At 41.0% G+C, this 22194-nt stretch overlaps 1 protein-coding gene across 1 annotated transcript in view; it reads left to right on the top strand.

Moving 5' to 3' along the window:
• Positions 1–16735: 16735 nt before the first annotated feature.
• The window catches only part of ESR2 (estrogen receptor 2), a 43194-nt gene continuing 37735 nt past the window's right edge, over positions 16736–22194 (top strand). Inside the window, exons 1-2 of the mRNA XM_090270970.1 lie at positions 16736–17167; positions 21825–21997. Coding sequence (XP_090127096.1) covers positions 16788–17167; positions 21825–21997 — 553 coding nt within the window. The 5' untranslated portion in view covers positions 16736–16787. The remainder of the gene's footprint in view (positions 17168–21824; positions 21998–22194) is intronic.

Genomic DNA, 22194 nt, shown 5'->3' with positions numbered 1-22194 from the left:
AAAACGGAATGGTAAACCACCCTTTATGTAGATTCCATTATATAGTGGACACATAAGCACTTTGAACACTTTAAAGCAATGTTTCCCACCCAGTGTCTTGTGGAAAAGGGACATTTTTAGGACCTGCCCCAGAACTCCTCGCTCAGATCCTGCTGTGGAGGAGGGGCCTGAGAATCTGTATTTTAAACAGTGACCCAGGTGACTCTTATGCTGCAGGAATGTGGGCAACAGTGCTCTGAATTAGTCTTACACCTACGACCTGTGTCAGCAGGTCTCTGACTCCCTTCCCAATTAGGCCGGACTACAGAGATGTATGCGAGTTCTAGGACTCACTCCAGGCAGGGCATCCAACTTCCCTACTTCCTCCCCACCCTCAGCGGAAACCTCAAACATTTAAAATAGGAAACCTGCTCCTTGCCCTTTCCTAGGTCAAGTCCTCTCAATATCTGTGAAGCCTTTTGTTTCAAGGACTTTTGGGTTGTTTGAAAGCTACCATTTATTGAGAATTTACCAAGTGTTAGGCATTATAACTAATTCTTTTCATTCTCACAATCATTGTATAAATTAGATGTCTGTGTTCTTCCCATTCTATAGAGGAAGATCAAAGAGTCTAGGAAAGTGTTCAAGAGTATACTGCTGGTGAGCAGTTGGGCTGAAAGCCCAGCCCAGGCCCCACTGACCCCAGGCCTGTGCTTCACGCTGCTGTGGGCTCTTCTGGGCTCCCTGCACCGGTGCATTCCTATTCTGTCTATCTGTGGAAGCCCCGTGCCCTGAATGCAGCTTCCAGAGGCCAGAGTGGAAGAGTGAGAGATTCCGAGGGAAGGAGGCAAGCCTGGGCCTGGGCACCTGTGGAATTCAGAGGAGATCTCAGAGGAAAGCAGCACCCTCGTGTCTGAAATGCAGTCAGCCCAGGTAAGGAGCCCTTGAGTATATGTAAATCTCCCTCTGAAAGGAACCCAAACCATTAAGGAAGCAACTTCTCTTCCTCTGAACATCCACAAACCTCCCCGTCTCCACGATTAATTTGTCACGTAATTTGGAACAGGTATTGTAGATAAGTTGTTAGGCATTTGTCTTCTCTCTTTAACTAGAGTGTAAAGCCTTAGTTCAGAGAGAATGGGCCTTAGGGTGAAACAGATCTCACCTAAACCTTTTGCTATTTACCAGTTGTATGATGTTGGGCAAGTTACTTAAACTTTCTGAGCCGTAGTCTTCTCATTTGTTAAATGGGAACATAAATAGTACCTACCTTGTGTGACCCGTCCCGCAGGTCGAGCAACGAGGACCCTAGAGGGGGAGTGAGGATGAAGAAGGGACAAGAGACACAAGAAGAGGAGACAAGACAGTGCTCTGATCAAGTCTCATTTATTCTTAGTCAAAACAGCATTCTTATAGCTCAGGAGAAGAGGAAATTTTCATTCGGGGGGGAACGCAGCTGCAGCTTGGGCATTATCTGGTAGATATGAGTTAAACTGCAGGACAGCAATCCCAGGAACAGAAAGAGGGACATTGCCCTAGTAAGGCGTAAACAACTATTATGGGATGGTGAGGCCATGCCAAGCAGAACTTTAGGATGCCAGTTAGTAAGACTTCAGCTGAGGAACTTTTTAGTTCCCCATACTTGTGAGATTGTTTTGAGGATTAAATTAAATAGTGCAGAGAAAGGATTTACAAGCAGTTGCTGAATGAATGGTGGTCATGGCCTCCTCCTTTACCTAGTTATCATCTGAGAGTGAACATCTTCCTATTATCTTGTCTCAGGTAGGGGCTTAAAGCATTATTGTTTTTCAGCATTAAGGGGGCATTCTCACAAAAAGATAAATGCATGAAGGCAAGAAGCATCCTCAGAGAAGAGTGTTTTATGAAAGAACAAAAGTAATGTCGTGTCAGAATAATTTTAAGGTGAACATAACTAAAGAAGCTGTCAATAATTTTCTCCCTTGAATGGTCTTTTTAGACCAAGATAGGGTGAGAAGGGCAGAGGGAGGGATGGGGTCAGGCTGACACAAACCTACAGATACTATGGCAAATGTGTAGACACCCCGATGCTACCTAGGAACACAGGAAATGAATCTCTCTCGGGGAGGCAGGTATGGATCTACATAATGAGTCAGATGACCTGACCTGAGTTCCTGTGAGTGTAAATCTGAAGAACTCATTTATGTTTCCTTAACTGTAAAATGGGGATAAAATTGTCAGAGTTTGGTGTGAAAATGAGTCGTGACACGGCCATGTGAGTTCTTTGTTAACTGTAAAAGCCAGTGTCATCGTAGGGTGGCAGTTCTCTTAGTCAGGAACCTTGGAAAGGTTAGTGAGCAAAACTGCCTGGATGGCTAGAAAAGAAAATATGCAGAGATGTAAAAAGGGGAGAGTGCAGTGATCCTAGTAAACTGGACAACGTTGGCAATTCCTCAAAAGCTGTCTGAAATACTTGAAGAAATTCATCTCCTGGCTGTAATTCCCAATAAAGGAGGGGATTGAATCATGGAGAATACCATTCCTTTCTCTGGTTAGGCTCATTAGATCAAGTAATAATATGTGAAAGAAGCACCTTCTCTCTGTGCACAAAAGATGGGGTCTGTGTTTTCCTAAGAACCATTAATACATTGTGCATCACTAGTGCGTTAGTTCATGTGGGGCTAAGGAACAATGTGAGAATTTCTGGTAACATTCCATAATATAAACAAAGAGCCTGAAAATGTTAAATACCTTTCCAAGAAGTAGAAAAAACTTTGGTCAATTTAAAATATATATATAAACTCTATGGAATCAGACAGTATTATTAGAATTTATGGCCTCTTAAGCCATGTCTGTCTATATGCTATTTCCTTTTGGATTTCATTTCTGGGAATATTTCACTGTCTGATCTGTTATTAATATTATCTTATTCTGTGCCAGAAGAGGTAAGGAAGCTGCATTTCCAGAATTGCATCTGAGTCATTTGTGAAATTGCAGATTACAATTTGCCATCATTTCTAACACTTCTTTAACATTTTCGTTTTCAACTGAGTGTTCACATTCATGCCAATGACCTCCAGGGGCTAGTTTCTTTTCCAGCTCAAGAGAGAATCGCTTCAATCAGAGTTGGGTAAAGACAACTGAGGACAGGAACATATATTCTTCATATTGTTTTGTTTAAAATGGATCAAAAATTAGAAACTCAAGATGTGCAAGAGGTTTGTGTGGAATTTTAATGCCTTCTAGGGCATTAGGCAGGACAAAAAGTTGTATGTTTGCAAACATGAAAGACCAAGGACTGAGGCAAATGAGGGTGACATATAAGGAGCTGGATGCACATGCTGGCTGCCAGGTGGTTCATTTCAACTGCAGGTCAGAGTAACCTTGCCCTGTGGTCTGGGTGCCCAGGTAACAGGTTAGGCCTACCTTGCTGCTTATGTCCTTGGTCACGTTAATGAGGGCTCCAATCAAACACATGTCAGCAAAGCATAAACTTATGCAAATACGCACACAGGTGGTCATGCCTAGATCAGAACTTCACAAAATTTTGTTCAGCCATATCCAGGCTCCTCAGGATAAACATGGTCAGTTTTTACACAAGTAAGAAAAGCATCACAGGGTATTGGTGGAGAAAGCAAGAACTTTCTTGGGACTTTTTTACTGCGTGTGGCTGATAAAAGCTCTGTGAGCCTCAGTTTCCTTCTCTGAAAAGTGGGGTCAATATCACCTAATTCACAGAGCTGGTATGAGTGTTAAGTGAGATGCTGTGCAAGCATTTAGCACAGTCTCTGGCATGACATGGATACTTGGTAGATGTCAGTTTACTTTCACCCTCATGTTGTCTTTGCCTGTTGGCTCATGACTGAAATTCCTTCATACCCATTTCCATCCCAGATGTATCTTGTTAACAAGTAAGTACTACCAAATGGAACTAATCTCTTTAACCATTATTTAAGATTTTCCTCTGGGTGGAAGGGGGCAAACGGGAAAAAAATAGGGACAACTGTAATAGACTAAACAATAAAAAAATAAAGTAGAAAAAAAGATTTTTCTCCTTATGATGGAAAGAAGAAAGCAACATATGGGTCCTGGGTACCTGGAGAGAACGCAGGAGAGGGAACAGGGAGATTGGCAAAGATGAGCATCTGGTCCTCCACAGTTCTTCACAGGGTGGACCTGGTCCGCTAATGGTCTTGTCCAAACTAACTCCTCTGCCTCAAGAATCGGGAAAGTCTGCATTATACTTTGAGAGTAACGGCTTCAGTGACAACCAGAGGGAGTGGAGTGGAGATTTTTGATAACCTTGATTATAAAGCAGGTGGCTCTGCATATTTGAAGCCTCTCTCCACCACCCATGGACCTCACTGGTAGAAACCGAGAGCACACTAGAGGCGGCCTGTGGGGAATCTGCTACTTTCCTTTTTAATTTTCGCCGTCAACGGTTGCCCTAATGCCAGTCCCTTCTTGGCCTAGTCTAGGCTTACCGTCTAGGCCTAGTCTACACCCTGCGGTCTACTGCCCAGAGTGAGGCCAGTTTGGTAACCCCGCGGAGTTGGGGGAACTGGAGCTGCCACCAGGGGGCGATGGCCTGGGAAGTGAGCTTGACGAAGACACAACCAGGGAAGAATGGTGCCGCCGCAGAGGAAGCACAGATTTTTTTCCTGGGGTGCTTCCTTACAGAGGTGAGTTTGAGGAGGTTCCCGGGATCTTTGACCTAAAGCTTTCCTAGCCAGCCCCTGCCTGAGCGCTAAGAACCCATTCCCTCCACCTCCCGACCGCTGCCGCGTGGCTTATCCTCTCCAGAGGCACAAGGCTGCTCTTGCTGCTGGGGACTGGGCAACCCCAAGCGTCTCTAGTTTAACCAGTAGATTCTTAAGAGTCAGATTTCTGTATTTAATGACATTGACACGTCCCACCCTTCTCAGGTCCACGTGGGCCAAGGTCTAGGGACGTGATCCTCAAAGTGTGGTCCCCAGACCAGCAGAATCAGTTTCAGCATCACCCGGGACCTGGTTAGAAATGCACATTCTCAGGCCGGCCTCGAACCTCCTAAATTTGAGGTAGGGCGAGGGGCGCCATCTGTACACTGCGACCTCTGCAGGTGACTGTGAGGCGCTGGGACAGCCTCTTCCCTGGGGTTTCCCCCTCGCCCAGGTGAGTGTGGATCGAGAGTTGAATCCGGAGCCTCCAGAGATCTTCCGGTCGCCCCCTTGGTGGTCACGTGGGCTCTTGGGTTTCCCCCTCCACTCCCTCCCCCCAGCCCCCAAGTCTTTAAAAGGAGGAAGCGACTCCTCGTTAAAGTCATTCGCACTCTGCAGTGTCTCCTGCTACTAGACGTTCTGACACCCACTCCCCGGCTCCTGCTGCAAGGGGCCCCTACAGAAACTTGCTGGGAAGAGAAGAGGCGGCGGGGGAGAGGGACCCTCTGTGGCTGTGACAGGCGTCTGGCGCTGCGGGTAGGCCGGCGTTGCGGGTCTGGACTGCGCGAGGTGCGCGCCCTCTCCGCAGCTGGGGGCCTCCAGCCAGGTGCGGGGAATAGATCTACTCTGGGAAAAGCACGTGTCTGCATTTTAGAGACTGCTAGGCCGGTAAGGTAAGTGCCTGTCCGCTGAAGATGCGATTGAATTATTTGATTTTCTATTTGAAATCTTGCGGTGGGAAACTAGTAACATTGAGAATAAAAGACACCCCCTGCCCTGTCCCCAGTGAAACCGGCTTGAAAACTGGAAATAAATTTCATGCTCTGGTGAAATATTTTCATCCAAAACGCCGGCACGTTAACTTAATTAGTTTGTGCTTATAAGCTCCGGGTTGATGGTACTAATAAGACATGTCTTTTTAAAAGAAAACGCTCTTCTAGATTTTTCTCTGTGGATTTCCGGTCAGCGGTGAATGTTGACAGTAGGAAAGTTGAACAGGGCTCTTCATGCTGGAGTTTTGTGGGCCTGGGAAGATGTACGTACGTGTATCAGGCAGGTGACCAGTGTTTTTTGTCTTATGAAAGAGGAGATTCACTTCTCCTGGGCTCACTGAGGGAGATTAAGTTCTGGGCTGTTTTATTTGCTGAAGGGGACCCTAAACAGTTGTTTCTTAACTTTGGGTTACTATTTGTGCCTAATTCATTTTGGAAGTATAATATTAAGTCAAGGGGACATTAATTTTATGAAAAACAGAACTTTTTAATTTGAGTGGATTTCAACTTAGGAAAATAAGTTTGACTCAATTTTACCAGTTTTTTAAAAAGTAACTTTGTAGTACACAACCCTTTGGAAAAAGAATGTTTGTCCTATTTTATTAGATTTCTGGTATTTACATGGGCATTCCATTAGTAATTTTCACTTTTGTTTTAAGTGTCTAAACTCACAGTAGCTATTTTATGTGTATGGGGAAGGATGTTTATTGTATTAAAAAGTGAACATGTGAAAAGAAAGGTTTGTGCTGTGAACATTGTAAAAAGTAAGTGTGCTGCGAGGAGGAAAAGAACGTTATACACATTCTTTGACTCCTGTTGTTTTTCTTTTCCCACCTGTAGAAAAGTAGCATGTTTCTGCAAACATTCTAGAAGAGGGAAAATGTAAGGATTCCAGTTCATGTTAAAGCATTTTTTTACAGTTGAATTACTGAAAATTCTTATTTTAAAAGCATCCAGTTTTCCTGTAACACATAAGATATATGTAAGTCTCTGAGATCAATTAAAGAACATATTTAGGGTATTTCGCAATGGTTTTGAGGGACTTCAATGAATCTAATCACTTTTTACATTTTTCAAAAATTATTTATAATATGCAAAAGGTAACATTTAGTAGGAAATTCAACCCTTACAAATATAATTAGCATTAATAAGTATTGATATGTATGTCCATTTTTAAGAAAAAGACTGTAATTTTCTATAAATGTGTATCCAACAGGTAATGACTCAAATACATATTATAATTTTAGTTCATGTTCTAAATCATTTTATATATCTATAAATATATAATGAAGTAATTATATAAAATACTGAAGACTGAACTTGAATCATTTACTCATAACTTTTTGATAATTACATCTAGAACTCTTAAGGAATTACATGTAGAACCCTTGAGGAATTTGTATGTACTTGAATGTTACACTTTATAAATCAGTGCCTAGCAGATTGTTTTAGATGTAAATAGCATTTTTTAGAAAGGCAGGCTTATGACAGTATAAGTTACATACAGTAAAATCTAGCCTCTTTAGCTGTACTACCCTATGCATTCTGATAGTTGCATGCAGTTATATAATCACTTCCATAATCAAGACCTAGAACAGTTCCATCATCTACCACCCTCACTCTCCTTCAAGTCACTTTCGAGCCTTTGTAACCAACCCTCTCTACCCATCCCCAACACCTGGAATTCACTTATCTGTTCATTTTATAGTTTTGCTCTTCAGTATGTTTTCACTTAGAATTAATTGCCTTCTTTTCCTTTTCTCAAAAGAAAATTTCCATTCCCCCATTTGGGGGAGGGGCGAGTCAGGTTGTGGTATCTTGTTTTAATCCTGTATAAGCTGAGGCAAAGACAAAACTGTTTTGCAAATGAGAAACTAGAGACTTGGAACTAAGTGTTAACTTCATGTTGGGCTAATAGATTTAATTCTTAGCAAGTTTGGATTCCATTGTAGTTAAAGTCTTTGGTTATGGTGTGTATCATAGTTATCCAAACTAAAACACAAAGCCATTTAACATGTATTTGTTATTTATGTAATTTAATAAAATGCCTTATTCCTTTGTAATCTTAATACTTATGTTATACTTGGGATTAAGAAAGTTCCTGAAAATTACTTATCAAATAGTGAGGAGCAAAAGACTGATTGAAAATGACAATTTGTAGGCATTTAAAATAAAATATAGGGTGAATGTAACTGCTTACATTAAAATATTCTTTCTTAATAGGAGCTAAGTCTGTGCCCAATTTATTAGTAAATGTCAGGGTTTCTTCACTTTTGTGTTCATCCTTTGAAATCTAGATTTTCCTGTAGGACATAGATGCAAAATCTTTTGCAAACTAATATTCTTTACTGTTTAATACCTTATTCAGTTCAGTGAACAGGAGCCTGTTATTGCTAGTCACTCCCAATGAAGATTTGTCAGATGATGTCTTTTTTGTTTTTCCTTTGTGCTATGAAAAACAAGAACCTGTATTTTAAATACGCACTTACCTTTTGAAGAACTACAGTGGCAGTAACTAGGATATGCAGAGGCGAGTTTATGAGGCACCAGCAGACTGGATAGTTGGCATTTGTAACCGGAACAGTTACAGCTCTTGATAATTGGGGGCCTTTCATAAAGAACATTTGTTTGGGTGCACTTGAGAATGGACAGGTAAGTGAGGGTCTCTTGGAAAGACAGATTACTGGACTTGTCTGTGTTTCCTCAAAGCAGGACTGAAACGTTTTGTTGGTGAATGTTTTGTGTCTGACAAACCCAGGACTGGGAGGGAAGTTGAGTGTATTCAGTGTAACTTCTGAGTTGGTGATGTCCTCTTGAATCTCTTTTCCCACAGCTCTTTCCCATCCCTCTCCAAGTGAGTATTTGTATATGGTTTAGTTTCCTAAGAGTGGACCATTGTCTCTGACTGTTGGTATCAGGGAGGAGCAGAGACTTGCTGATCAGAAAAGATTGATGGGCCCTTTCTTCACACCCCTGCCTTAGCATGTGCTAACCCTGAGCCCAGGCTCTGTCCTCTTCCCTAGTTCAAGCCTTCAAAATTCTGTCCCTGCCCAGTTCAGTAAGCTCCAATGGGCTACCAGGGGAATTAGGTTTTTCTCACTTTGGGAGATACATATTCTGGAGTGTTTGTTTGTTTGTTTGTTTCTTCCTTTCTTTAAAGAGTATTTTATTTTAAGATTTTATTTATTTAGTTTTAGAGAGAGGGGAAGGGAGGGAGAAAGAGGGAGAGAGAAACATCAATGTGTGGTTGCCTCTCATGTGTCCCCAGCTGGGGACCTGGCCCACAACTCAGGCATGTGCCCTGACTGGGAGTTGAACCAGTGACCTTTTGGTTTGCAGGCTGGTGCTCAATCCACTAACCCATGCCAGCCAGGGCCGTTTTTTCCTTTTTTCCTATTTTATATTAAATTGACCAAGAGCATTAATATTTTGCTTTGAAAAAGATACATTTAAGGCCAATGATTGGCAAACAGCCACTTACACACATCAAGGATGCTTGACACTTAAGAAATATTTTGCGTCCTTCCCACAAAACTCCTTCTAGTATCTGCTTTGTGAGTGTGAATTTGATTTCTGTGGGACACACAGGTGTGGGGTGTTTGAGCTGAATGCTTGGGCAAGTGTGATGGACAGGCTTGAGACTGCAATGCGGGGAGTGTGGCGTTTTGTGCTCCACACAGTGCTGACTGGTGGGGATGGACGGTAAAGTACAAATTAAAGAAAAATAGGCAAAATCTTCAGGGCGCCCATACAGGCATTTGAACTGAAATTGTCTAGAAATTCTGCCCAACACTCAGGGCTATCCAGCGGCATGCTGATTGACTTGAGCCTCTTGGATATGTAATAATACCTTACAGAATGCATTCACATGCATCATTTCACTTCGTCGCCAGGCACTATGAACAGGTGCAGCCTGTATTAGGTCCCGGTTTCTACAGAAGAAGATGTGGGAGTGTACGTGATTTCTCTAACACCACCAGGCTTTCAGGCAGAGCTGGGACTAGGACTCCATGTATTGCTCTGTCCCTGAGCCAGAATATATGTAAAAACAGGCCTGATGGTGCTGCTTTCTTGTTCTTTAACTGGATTTGATAGGTACTTTCATAAAACCAGTCTACTCTTCCTGAAGTGTCTTTCTGCTATTTCTAAGGCCTTTCTCTACTCCAAGGAATCACTATCAGTATTCGGAATTTTTAAAAGTTCATTTTAAGATCTGTAATGTGTTTCTCAGCCAGTACGACAGAACACTATGCATAATCCTATGTGTACAAAAAGCTTTCTTGCTGAACGCAGATGTGACCTGTGAGGGCTCAGCACAGGTGTATGCTCTGGGGCAGTGGGGGAGAGGAGTCTGGACAGAGACAAGAGCTGTTCATTACAAGGGATGTGTGCCGACTCTTTTTGGCTTTGGAGACTAATTTAAGACAATTGACATGCAAAGGAATGATTAATTCTTAGAACTGGGATGTCTGAGTACATGTTCTTTTGTTGCCCAGGTGAAATTCCATACCTGCCAGGCCCAACGATGAAACTGTTTAGAGACTATTTTTCCCTGTTGTACCAGAGGGTGTAGGCACTCAGGTGATGCTTGAGTGTTCAAACAAGTGAGTGGGGGAAATCCTGTCCTATAATGTTAAAGAAACTTGATTTTTTAAAAAATTCTTTTCTTCAACCAGTTTATATTTCTGGTTTAGAGTAGGACTACTGAAATGACCACACAGATTTTTTAAAAATTCACTTTCACTTTTATAGACCTTCAGTGGAGAAGACTTCCATTTTGCTACCTGTTCTCCTGGCTCCCAGGTCAACTACAGTGATTTAAGTTCATCACCCCTTGTTGAGTCTGCTTAGGAAGAAAAGCCATTTTCATTGGCTACCAAGTTACTAATTATCGAAGATTCCACTGACAAGTAGTTGTCACGCACCTGTATATATCTAAAAGATATCCAGCCAGAAACAACATAGCCTTTTAATCACTGTCTAGCAACCAGTTCTCTTACATTAATTATCATGGTACAGGGATGTATAAATTTTAGAGAGGCTGATTGGAGTGTCTATGTGAAATCCAAATTTTCTAAGTAATGTTTCCATGGCACCTGATTGCCTGGATGAATCCTGGCATTTACCATTTGGTGGTGTGTGTCCAACAGGTCATTTCTGCGCTGAGAATGAACATATTTCCACTTATAGGTGAAAATGAGTGACAAGATTGATTTTCTGTTTCTGAGGGAGATGTCATATCCATTTCAAACTGTGTGATCACTTTCCAACTGGATAATGGGACATGTTATTTCAAGTTTGTGAATTTCCATGCTACTGTTTATCGCTCTGTGTCAGTAGAAGCTTTATGTTTTTAACGGGTCCAATGACAGGAAAAGATAGAAGTTGTTTTCTGATAGTTGCTGTATTGGCTTTGCTGAAATATTTATGCTCAAATGATCAATACATTTTTAGGGGGCAATGTAAAGCCGAGAAAACATGAAATCCAGTAATACCTTTATTGACCAAAGTGTTCAAAGAATGTTTTTTTATGTTTAATCTGTTTGTTTTTTCATTGCATATTAATTTGAAATCATCTGTTGAAATTGTTACTCTAAAATTCACTACTTTCCTGCTTCATAATTTCCTGAATATGATGATTGAGAGTATTGAATTTACCGTTACAGAAGTTTACCTTGAGTACTCTGTATAAGAAAGTTAGTTTACTCAACATGATGACCACACTAACCTTTGGATATGCTTTTTATTTATTAAATTGGATACACCAGCATGTTTTCTTGCATTAAAAAAAGTTTAATAAATACAAAATTTAAATATTACCTCCAGATTGTATTTTATTATGCATAGATACAATTTGTTACACATGTTACCTTAAGAATTTTGCTTTCAGTTGCTATAATATACATGATTTAAGTTGTGTTGCTAGAATACTTTAAATGTCTTTTGATTAAATATATGCTCAGATCCTATAGCGAAAACAATACACTAAAAGTTGCCAAGGTAAAACATTGAAAATGTAAGTACAGTGAGCAGGTGTATGTGTAGCTGGATTGAAATAAGATTTTCCAGGACAGATTGAGGGATCAGTGCCTCCTGACAGTACTGTCAGTCCGGGATCTGCCATCTAAATGGTTACCAATGACCTAATCACCAACTCCTGTGGTCTCTGCTCTGTCAACCACTCACTCTAACCTATGTCATTTCCATGGGTCTGTAAATGCTTTCAAGCATCTCTGTTTAAAACCCTTCACTGATAAAATGTAGTGCATAAATAAAATGGAATTCAGTCTTAAAAAAGGAAGGAAATTTAGACACATGCAACAACATGGACATATGCTAAGTAAAATAATCTAGTCACAAAACAACAAATACTGCGTTATTCCATTTATATGGGGGACCCAGGAGTCAAATTCATAGTGATAGAAAGTAAAATGGTGGTTGCCAGGGGCTGGGGGAGCTGCTGTTTAACAGGTGTAGAGTTTTAATTTTACAAGATGAAAAGAGTTGTAGACATTAGTTGCATAACAATATGAATGTACTTAACACTGCTGAACTGTCCACTTAGAAATGGTTAAGATGGTAAAATTTATGTTATATGTATTTTACCACAGTTAAAAATAAAAAGTCTGGAAAGAGCTAGTTTTGACAGTAGTTAGGATGATATACTTTATCCTGCATATTTTCTGTTAGAAATCAGGAATTGTGTATGTTGATTGGGAGCCTTAAGTCATTGAAACATGAAATTATGTACTCATGATTAATAAATGCACATAGTTGTTTTTAAAAACACAAACTTTCTCCATCCTATATTCTCCAGCTACCCTTCTCTTTCCCATCCCTCATGGTCAATCAATGTTGATTAGAAGTGGTTGCACCTTTTGTATTAGTTCCTATTATTTTGCTTGGTCCAGCCTGCCTCCTTCACTTGGCACAATGGCTCCCTGAAGGCAGGGTGCATCTCAGCACAGTACCATGCCTGCTGAAAAGTGCTCCCATCTTTGGTTAATACCCTTGACTTGGGTATTTTAAACACATTTCTTCATCCTTTCCTTATAAAAAAATTATTATTGAGTTGTAGTGGAAGGTGAATAAAATATAGTGGATGCCTTCAAGGAGTTTAAAATCTAATTGTACTTCTTAATCTCCCACCTCACCTCTACCGTGTCCAAGAAGGATTTTATATAGTTGTACTCTTAATAAAAAGGATTAAATTTATATACTAATAACTATAGGGGTGTTAAGAGTGAAAAAACCGCTCAGGCATAAGATGCCAACCACTTCCCAATGGACTTTGCATATTCCCTATGGACATGGCAGGTTTCCTGTTAGGAAAACAGCAGATCAGAGTGGAATGACGGGATGGGACAGTATAGTGGAAGGCTTTGAAAGATAGAAGACCGTGACTTACTACAGAGGCTGGTGGGAAGCAGAGGGCTGATCAGAGCTGGGTTTGAAGAGCGTTAATCTGGCTGCTCTCTGGGTCTGGAGAATGAGCTAACCGGGGACAAAGAGTAGAAAGGAGCCTATTGCAGATGCACGGATGTGAAGTCATGAGTGCTCACTCAGATGGTGACAAAAGACAGCATGGGGAAAGGCCCCGTGGAGAAAAAAACCAGTGTGCCTTGGTGATTAAAGATGATTGGATGAAGGGGACAAGTCTAAGATCATTGTAATGGCTTTGCCATGAACACGAGGAAATAAAGGAGTGGTTTGGGGCTGGATAATGATGAATTTTACCTTGGATATTGTAATAATTATCTAAAGCTATGTAACAAATTATTATGGCGTTAAGCAGCCAAGTTGGCTGACAGTCAAGATGTCAGTCAAGGCCACAGTCATCTAAAAGCTTGACTGGGGCTGGAGGATCTGCTTCCAAAATATCTCACATAGCTGTTGGCTGGCGGCTGTAGTTCCTCACTGGCCGTTGGCAGGAGGGTTCCATAGTGTTGCTGCGTGTCCCCACAATGTGGCATCTAATGTTCCCTAGAGTGAGTGATCCAGGAGAGCAGGCCAGGAAGGGCTGCAAAGCCTTTTATGACCTCACCTTGGGCGTCACATACCGTTTCTTTTGCGTAACTTCTTTAGAATTGGATTACCAAAAGTAGCTCACATTCAAGGGGGAGGTTAGGCTCCACCTTTTGAAGGGAGCGCTCCTTTAAAAGAATTTGTGGACTATTTTAAAAACACCATTGATGCATTGCGTTTGAGGACAAATGGAGTAAGCATTCAAGTAGAAGTGTTCGGAGGAAGGTATTGGGGACCTTATATAGCCAAGTTGCCTACATATGGGATTAGGTGACAGCTTGAGCTGAAAATATTAAAGATGGAGAACTTAAGGCAAGTTTCTTTACTTAATGCTGTCCCTCACTGATTTTCATTATTCATTAGTGGTCATTGTTCCCTTTTCTACATTATATTATTCCAGTTATCCTTACCTTTCTTTGCAAGGTTCCCATTTTTAATCTTGTGTTATTTTGTGCTTTTTCCCCCTCCAAAGTTTTTTATCATGAAAAATTTCAAACTTATAGAGAACTTGAAAGACTGGTATAATGAAAGTCCATATGTCCACGTCTGGATTCAATAATTGTTAACATTTTGACTTATTTACTCTGTATCTATCTAATCTGTCCATCCAAATATTTTTTTCTGAACTATTTGTCAGGTGGCATTCTTTTGTAAAAAGTAGGGTTTGCCCTTGACCTCGGGATAAACTAAAGATCCTCTTAAAAAATCAGGTTACAGGCTTAATTCTTTCCCCTTAATTACCAGTTTTCAGGGTGCAGAACTGATGTATCAATTACTGGCAATGATAATAAATTATTCCTTTTTTTTCTCTTGTTATTAACACTATGGACTCATAGTCCAAAGGGTAAAAGAATATTTCATTTTGCTACAGACAACGATCTCTTGCTTTATATATAAATACCCACTGAGGTTGTGCCATTTGCACCCCTGTTAGCAGTGAAGGAAAGAGCCCAGCTTTTCCATGGGAGTCTGTTGCCAAACGTTTGAATTTTTACCAAACATGATAAATGAGAAATGGTATCTCAGTATAGTTTTAGCTGGTATCTCTTTTATGAATGAGGTTAAACATCTTATGTGTTTTAAGAGCCATTTGCTTTCCCTTTTCTGTGCTCTATCTGCTCGTATCTTTGCCAGTTTTTCTAGTAAATTTCTGCTCTCTTTATTTTAATATATATATTTTTTATATACTAGGGAGATAATCCCCTTTTTTCTAATATAAGTTGAGAATATTTTTATTTCCAATTTGTTATTAATTTTTTGACTTTGCCTGTGCTGTGTTTTATGATATGCTAATATTTACCTCTACACACCAAATTGATGTACTTTTATGTGCATCTTTTTACTGCCTCTGGATTTGGAGCCGTAGTTGAGAACGTTTCTCCATGCCCATGTTGTGAGGGGATTTATACTTTGTTGGCTTCCAGCCCTTGTGCAGCTCCTACCACTCTTCCCTGTCCCCTCCCTCTCGCTCTTCCTTCCCTTGCTCTTGGATCTCTCAACCAGTTCATTCTGGTATACATTCTTTTTCCAATGGCAATTCTGTTGTTTGTTGTCTTCCCTGAGATGCCACCTTTATCACTACCAAATTTCCAAAATCTTCTGGATTTTCCATTTTGGGGTTTTCCATTCTGTCCTATAGCAGTCTGGGCCAATCAGGAGATAGAAAGTATACAATAGGTTCCGTAGGGGAGGTTTAATGTGAAAATTATTTATAATTAATTATGATAGGAGACTAAGTATAAGGTAGAGGAGAACTCTAAATCATACCCTAGAACTGAAATAGAGTACCCAAGGAAGGACAAACTTGGAAAGGGTCAGACCTCAGGGGAGAAGGTGGTTTGACCGTTAACTAGCAGAGATGTTCACTGGTTTAGCCAGGTCAGAGCTGGTCTGGAGCTGCAGGTTGGGAGCTGGTGATCAGCAACACATGACGTGGGCATGCCGTGGGAGTGCAGGTACCTACCTGCAGGGGCAGAAGGCCTTTAAAGTGTGCAGGTCACATGGTGTGAGGGGCTTGCAGAAGGAACAACTTCTCAACGTGCTACTCCTTGGGCCACAGTCTGGATTGGGGATTGCAGGTGGGTTATCATTACGCTAAGGCCGTAAGTTTTCAGTGGGACCTTGGATGGACTCATGGCTGGACCAGGTCCATTGCATATTCTCATCCACACTGCCAACCTCTCTGTCAGGGGCAGAAATCACAGCATCCTCTTCCTCCTGCAGTCTCTGCAGCACCCTCTACTGAGAAAATTTAGCATTGGCTCATTTTAAATAATGCCCGAATTTGGTTGTTTACCCTAGGGGGCCACTAGAATCTGAGAGCAGTAAATTGATAACTGTCACGGTTACACTGGTCTGTCGATTCCTTGTTCTTTATTATTGGCTACTCACAGTGTATTGAATATCTATTAATGCTGGCTCGGCTCACTGATCTGCTTGTTCAGGGTTTTCCAGCTTATTTATTTATTTATTTTTAAAAATTTTATTTATTTATTCTTAGAGAGATGGGAAGGGAGCGAGAAAGAGGAGAGAAACATCCAAGTGTGGTTGCCTCTTGTGCATTCCCGACCCAGCCTGCAACCCAGGCATGTGCCTTGACTGGGAATAGAACCGGCAACCATTTGGTTCGCAGGCTGGCACTCAGTCTACTGAGCCACACCAGCCAGGGCTCCAGCTTATTTTTGATTACTTTTTACATAACAACTTTATCTAGTCTCAGGTTTTAAAAAAACAGTCGCTTTTTTATGTGCACCTGTGTATTTTAATTTTAAAAAGCATTTTATAATAAATTTCCTTGGTAAAAATATTATTGTGGTTAATACCAACAAAACCAATAAAGAAGTGAATGAAGTAGGAAATAAGAGTTCCATGCCTCATATTCCTATCCCTCTGAGGTTAATATTTTCATGTATGTCTTTGAGGATGTATTTCTAAGCTCATACCAATGTGTGTGTGTTTAATAAAAATGCTTAAACATTTTTGATAGTTATGCCTGTATCTCTAACTAACTTAGAAATGCTTTTTGTTACTCTTTACAGCTCCTATACAGGCCCATGAGACTGAAAACATTATAGTGTCCCTTTGTGGCTCTTCTCACAAGGCGTTTTCTCAGATGTTACCTCTTCAAGACATGGATATAAAAAACTCACCATCTAGCCTTAACTCTCCTGCCTCCTACAACTGCAGTCAATCCATCCTTCCCCTGGAGCATGGCCCCATATACATACCTTCTTCCTACGTAGAGAGCCACCATGAATATTCAGCCATGACATTCTATAGCCCTGCTGTGATGAATTACAGTATCCCCAGCAGTGTCAATAACTCAGAAGGGGGACCTGGTCAACAGACCACAAGCCCAAATGTGTTGTGGCCAACTTCTGGACACCTCTCTCCTTTAGCAATCCACTGCCAGTCTTCACTTCTGTATGCAGAACCTCAAAAGAGTCCTTGGTGTGAAGCAAGATCTCTAGAACACACCTTACCTGTAAACAGGTAAATCTATTCTTCATTGTAGTTCATGGACATTATTCAAATTGCTTTATGACTTAGTGAAAAGAACGATGAGCATTATACAAGGTTTTTAGTAGTTGCACAGAATACTTAGAGCACTTAAAACATGATATTCTAGAGTACCTATTTTGATATTTGAGTTCTCATTAGAAGTCAAGCTTGTAGATCTGTGCTGTGGAGAAGACTCATTATTAGGACTACTGTCTTTAGACAGTAAGTGAACTTAAATCACTTTTGATAAAGTGATTTGAGTTTTAAAAATAAATTTTTACTGTCAATTTGGACCCTTCTTGTTTTGTAAGTGAAATCACAGTTTAGTATTCATGACAAATTGTGTCCAGGATAAAAGTAACAGTGGTAGTATTACAACTTAAATGAAATACTAGACATGTGAAGCCTGAAAAGACAGACAAGAATTGGTACAAACTTCTTAAGTTGGGAAACTATTTAATGTAGAATTTTGTTGAAAATTCTAGAAGTTAAAAAAATATTTGTTCTCTATAAATGCATGGTAACATGGTAATTATTTCTATTCAATTTGTAGTATTTTTTAGCATATATTTCTAAAGAGTTTATTTATTTTTAGAGAGAGGGGAAGGGAAGGAGGAAGTGAGAGAAACATCAATGTGAGAGAGAAACATTGATTGGTTGGTTGCCTCTTGTGAGCCCTGACCAAGGACGGAGCCCACAACCCAGGCATGTGCCCTGACCAGGAATCCAACTGGCAACTTTGTGGGACAGTGCCAAACCAAATGAGCCACATTGGTCAGGACAATTTGTAATATTTTTAATGATAATCATGGCTATGGAGAGAATGGGTAGTATAGGGAAAAGATTGAGGGAGAGATAGACTTCTAAAAATAACCAAAGTCTAAGTTACGGTTTGTTGGGTATTGAAATTTATTACTTTTAAATGCTACTATAAAACTTTGAGAAAGCAACCCTGGCATCCCCATGCCCTAAGGTTGTGGGTTTGATCCCCAGTCAGGGCATGTACAAGAATCAACAAGTGAATGCATAAATAAATGGAACAACAAATTGATCTGTCTCTCTCTACCCCTTTCTTTGTCTCTCTAAAATCAATAAATAAAAACAATGACAACAAAAATTTTGAGAAAGCCATATTACACAGTGTTTTTATTTTTTAAAAACATTTATTGTTGGCAAAATAAAAGAGAATATAACAATTGTAGATAATTGCTTTAAAGTAATGTTTTTCACTCAGTCTTTTAAATTATATTTTATTGGTTAAGCTATTACAGTTGTCCAGTTTTTCTCCCCTTTGTCCTGCTCCACCCAGCAACCTTCAACTCCCTAGGCAGTTCTCACACTTTTGTTCATGTCTGTGGGTCATGCATATAAGTTCTTTGGCTTCTCCATTTCCTATGCTGTACTTTACATCTCCATGGCTACTGTGTGACTATCTACTTGTACTTCTTAATCCCCTCACCTCTTCACTCATTCCTCCACACCCTCCTCCCATCTGGCAACCATCGGAATGCTCTGTGTATCCATGATTCTGTCTGTTCTTGTTTGCTTAGTTTGTTTTTTAGATTCAATTGTTGACAAGTATGTATTTTTGCCATTTTCTTGTTCATAGTTTTGATCTTCTTTTCTTAAATAAGTACCTTTAACATTTCATATAATGATAGCTTGGTAACGATGAAGTCCTTTAGTTTTTTCTTGTCTGGGAAGCTCTTTAATTGCCCTTTGATTATAAATGATATCTTTGCTGGGTAGAGCAATCTTGGCTGTAGGTCCCTGGTTTTCATGACATTGAATATTTCTTGCCAGTCCCTTCTAGCCTGCAAAATTTCCTTTGGGAAATTAGCTGATAGGCTTATGGGAACTTCTTTGTAGGTAATTATCAGCTTTTCTCTTGCCACTTTTCAGGTCCTCTCTTCATCTTTAACCTTTAGCATTTTAATTATGATGTGTCTTGGAGTGGGCCTCTTTGCATCCATCTTGTTTGGGACTCTGTGCTTCTTGGACTTTTATGTCTATTTCCTTCTCCAAATTAGGGAAGTTTTCTTTCATTACTTTTTCAAATAGATTTCCCATTTCTTGCTCTTTCTCTTATCCTTCTGGTACCCCTGCGATATGAATGTTGGAGTGCTTGAAGTTGCCCCAGAGGCTGCTTACAAATCCTCATTTTTTTAAAATTCTTTTTTCTACTTGTTGTTCTGATTGGTTGTTTTTTGCTTCTTTATGTTCCAAATCATTAATTTGATTCCTGGCTTCATCCACTCTACTGTTGTTTCCCTGTAAATTGTTCTTTATTTCAATTAGTGTATCCTTTGTTTCTCATTGGATCTTTTTTATGCTGTTGAAGTCCTCACTAAGTTCCTTGAGCGTCCTTATAACCGGTGTTTTGACCTCTGCATCTGATAGATTGCTTATCTCCATGTCATTTAGTTCTGTCTTGGTAGTGTGGCTTAATGCAGTAGGTGTCCTGTAGGGTCAGCGTAGCCTCCCTTATCACCCAAGCTGGGTACTCAAGATGTGCCCTTCATGTGGGCTGAGTAAACCCTCCTCTTGCAGTTGAGTCTTGGTTGCTATTGGCAGATCAATGGGAGGGATTTATCCAGGCCAGTCAGCTGCAAGGACTGGCTATGACCACTGATCCTCTGTGGGGGATCAGCTGTGCAGGGGTAGGGTGGTGGTGCTCTGAAATGGTCTGTAGCTGTCCCCTGGGTATGCAGGCCCTAGGGATTTCCGGGTGGTGAAGGCCAAGGCCAGCCCCCACCTGTGTTTTGCCTGGGGCCACCCTGCCTGAGCTATGCAGCAATCTGAGATGGCTGCTGCTTGTGCTGGGCTTGGAGATTCTCAGGCGAAGCCTAGCTATGAATCTAGGCTGGTTGCTGCTTGTGTGTGACTGGGTTTGGGGCTTAATAAGGCTGGTTTTTGCTTGTTTGAAAAGATTTAGGAAGTTGTGAAGCCTGAGCCAAGACCAGCCATTCATATGGAAAAGCTTCTGTTAACAGTTGTCTGTTGGGTGGGAAGAAGCCCAAGAGATCTCCAGGGCAGGGCAAACAGTGTTAGCCAGGTTGATGGAGTCTGAGGATATGGCACCCTGCTGACTCTGTGGCTGTGTTCACCTTTCTGTCTGGGAGAAAGCTGTCCCCCAGCTCTTGCCTTGATGCCAGCCACTTCGGTTCTTCCCTGTATGCCACTGGTGCCTTTTGAGCTGCTACCCTGGTGCTGGAGCTCAGAGGGAGTGAGTCTGGGTTAGACTGTGTGTGGGTTCTTTAAGAGAAACTGCTTGGAACACCATAAATTTCTTTCACTGACTCAATTCCTGCTCTTTTTTGCAGCCAGAAGTTGTGGGAACTTATCTTCCTGACAGTAGAACCCTGGGCTGGGGTCCTGGTGTGGGCTGGGACCCCTCGCTCCCGAAATATCCCTCCTGGATTTTTATCCTCCACAAGTGGTTGTGGGACCAGTCTGTTCCACGTCTCTGTTTCTCCTACCAAACTGGATGGATGTTGTTTTTATAATTCTGTAGTTGTCAGACTTCCATTCAACTCAATTTCTGACAGTTCTGAGTGATGGTTGTTCTATAATTTAGTTGTCATTTTGACGTGGTTCTGCGAGGAGGCGAGACATGTTTACCTTTGCCGCCATCTTGACACTAAGTCCTTTATTCAGTCTTTAACAGAAGAAGTATTTTATTCCTGAGCATGAGTTCTAAACAGAGGTCTCCTAATATTTCGGTAATTTAAACCATAGCATAATTACCTTCACTTATACATCAATCATACTTCTATTATTTCCTTTCCAAAACAAACATGCCTTAGCAAAATTAGGAACTAGCCAGGCATGATTTTGGTGCTGGCCAGTACTCCTTTGATGGACCCTCCTTCCTCTGTGAAAGTCCTTGGCCTTCCACCCAGCAGGGCGTGCCTGCTGCCTTCAGAGCTTTCTCTAAGAACAAATGAGTGTTCACCCTCTCCCCTGCTCTTCTCTCTTTACCTTTCTCTCTCTCTCCTTTTCTCTTCCTTCCCCTCCCTTCCCCTTCTCTTCCCTTCCCTCCTTTCCAAACCAATGTATAGCATTTACCTTAATATAACTTAGAGTTCATTTGTTACTTCTCTTAAAATTATTTTTATTCTAGGCCTTTATCTTGAATTGCAGAATGAAAAGTTTGTGTTCCCCCATTTCAATGGTAACTCTGAAGGGCTATTTGGTAACACAGTTGGGAATGGCACCTGAAAAAAGTTAGGTGAGGTCAGGCCCCTTCATGCAGGGTCGATGAGCTCTAGTCACTAGGAAAGGCCACTGCATACTTGCTGGTGGTTCAAAACTATGGGGAAGACTCAGTATGGTCACTTATGACACTTAGAGACATGCACCCAATAGCTACAACTGACCATTTGTAGTTACTGGTGCTCATCAGCGCTGCATGGCTGGCATAACTCGCCTCACCAGTTGCAAACATTAGTCATTTCCAACAGTGAATGAGACTCTTTTTAGATCTGATCCCAGTAACAGAGGTTTTGCTTGATCATATGTGTTATGAACCCTGGAGGGGGGGGGGCAAAGAGATAAATGAAGCAATATTCATGTTAGATTTTTTTTTCTAGGAGGTGCTCCTTTTCCCGTTAATGCTTTTTACAATGATTGTTTTCTTTGCCTCCAGAGAGACGCTGAAAAGGAAGCTTAGTGGGAGCAGTTGTGTCAGCCCTGTCACTAGTCCAAGTTCGAAGAAGGATGCCCACGTCTGCGCTGTCTGCAGCGACTATGCCTCAGGATATCACTATGGAGTCTGGTCGTGTGAAGGATGTAAGGCCTTTTTTAAAAGAAGCATTCAAGGTACAAGACTATTGTTGGCTCTTCCTTTAGTTTTCCACTTTTGCTTTTAAATAGTTTTGCAGAATACCTGGCAAAAAGCTCACCACTGGCCTCTTTGTTACACAAAGAAGTTAATGAGCAGTTGAGAGAATCATGTGGGTTTGAGGGGGGATGTGGATTGTTTCAAGTGGAGAGCTCTTTATAAGTTGTGAATCTCT

Source organism: Furipterus horrens, unplaced genomic scaffold (assembly GCF_987537825.1).
Source record: "Furipterus horrens unplaced genomic scaffold, mFurHor1.1.pri manual_scaffold_3, whole genome shotgun sequence".
Classification (NCBI taxonomy): Eukaryota; Metazoa; Chordata; class Mammalia; order Chiroptera; family Furipteridae; genus Furipterus; species Furipterus horrens.
This window is presented reverse-complemented; position numbering and strand designations above follow the sequence as displayed.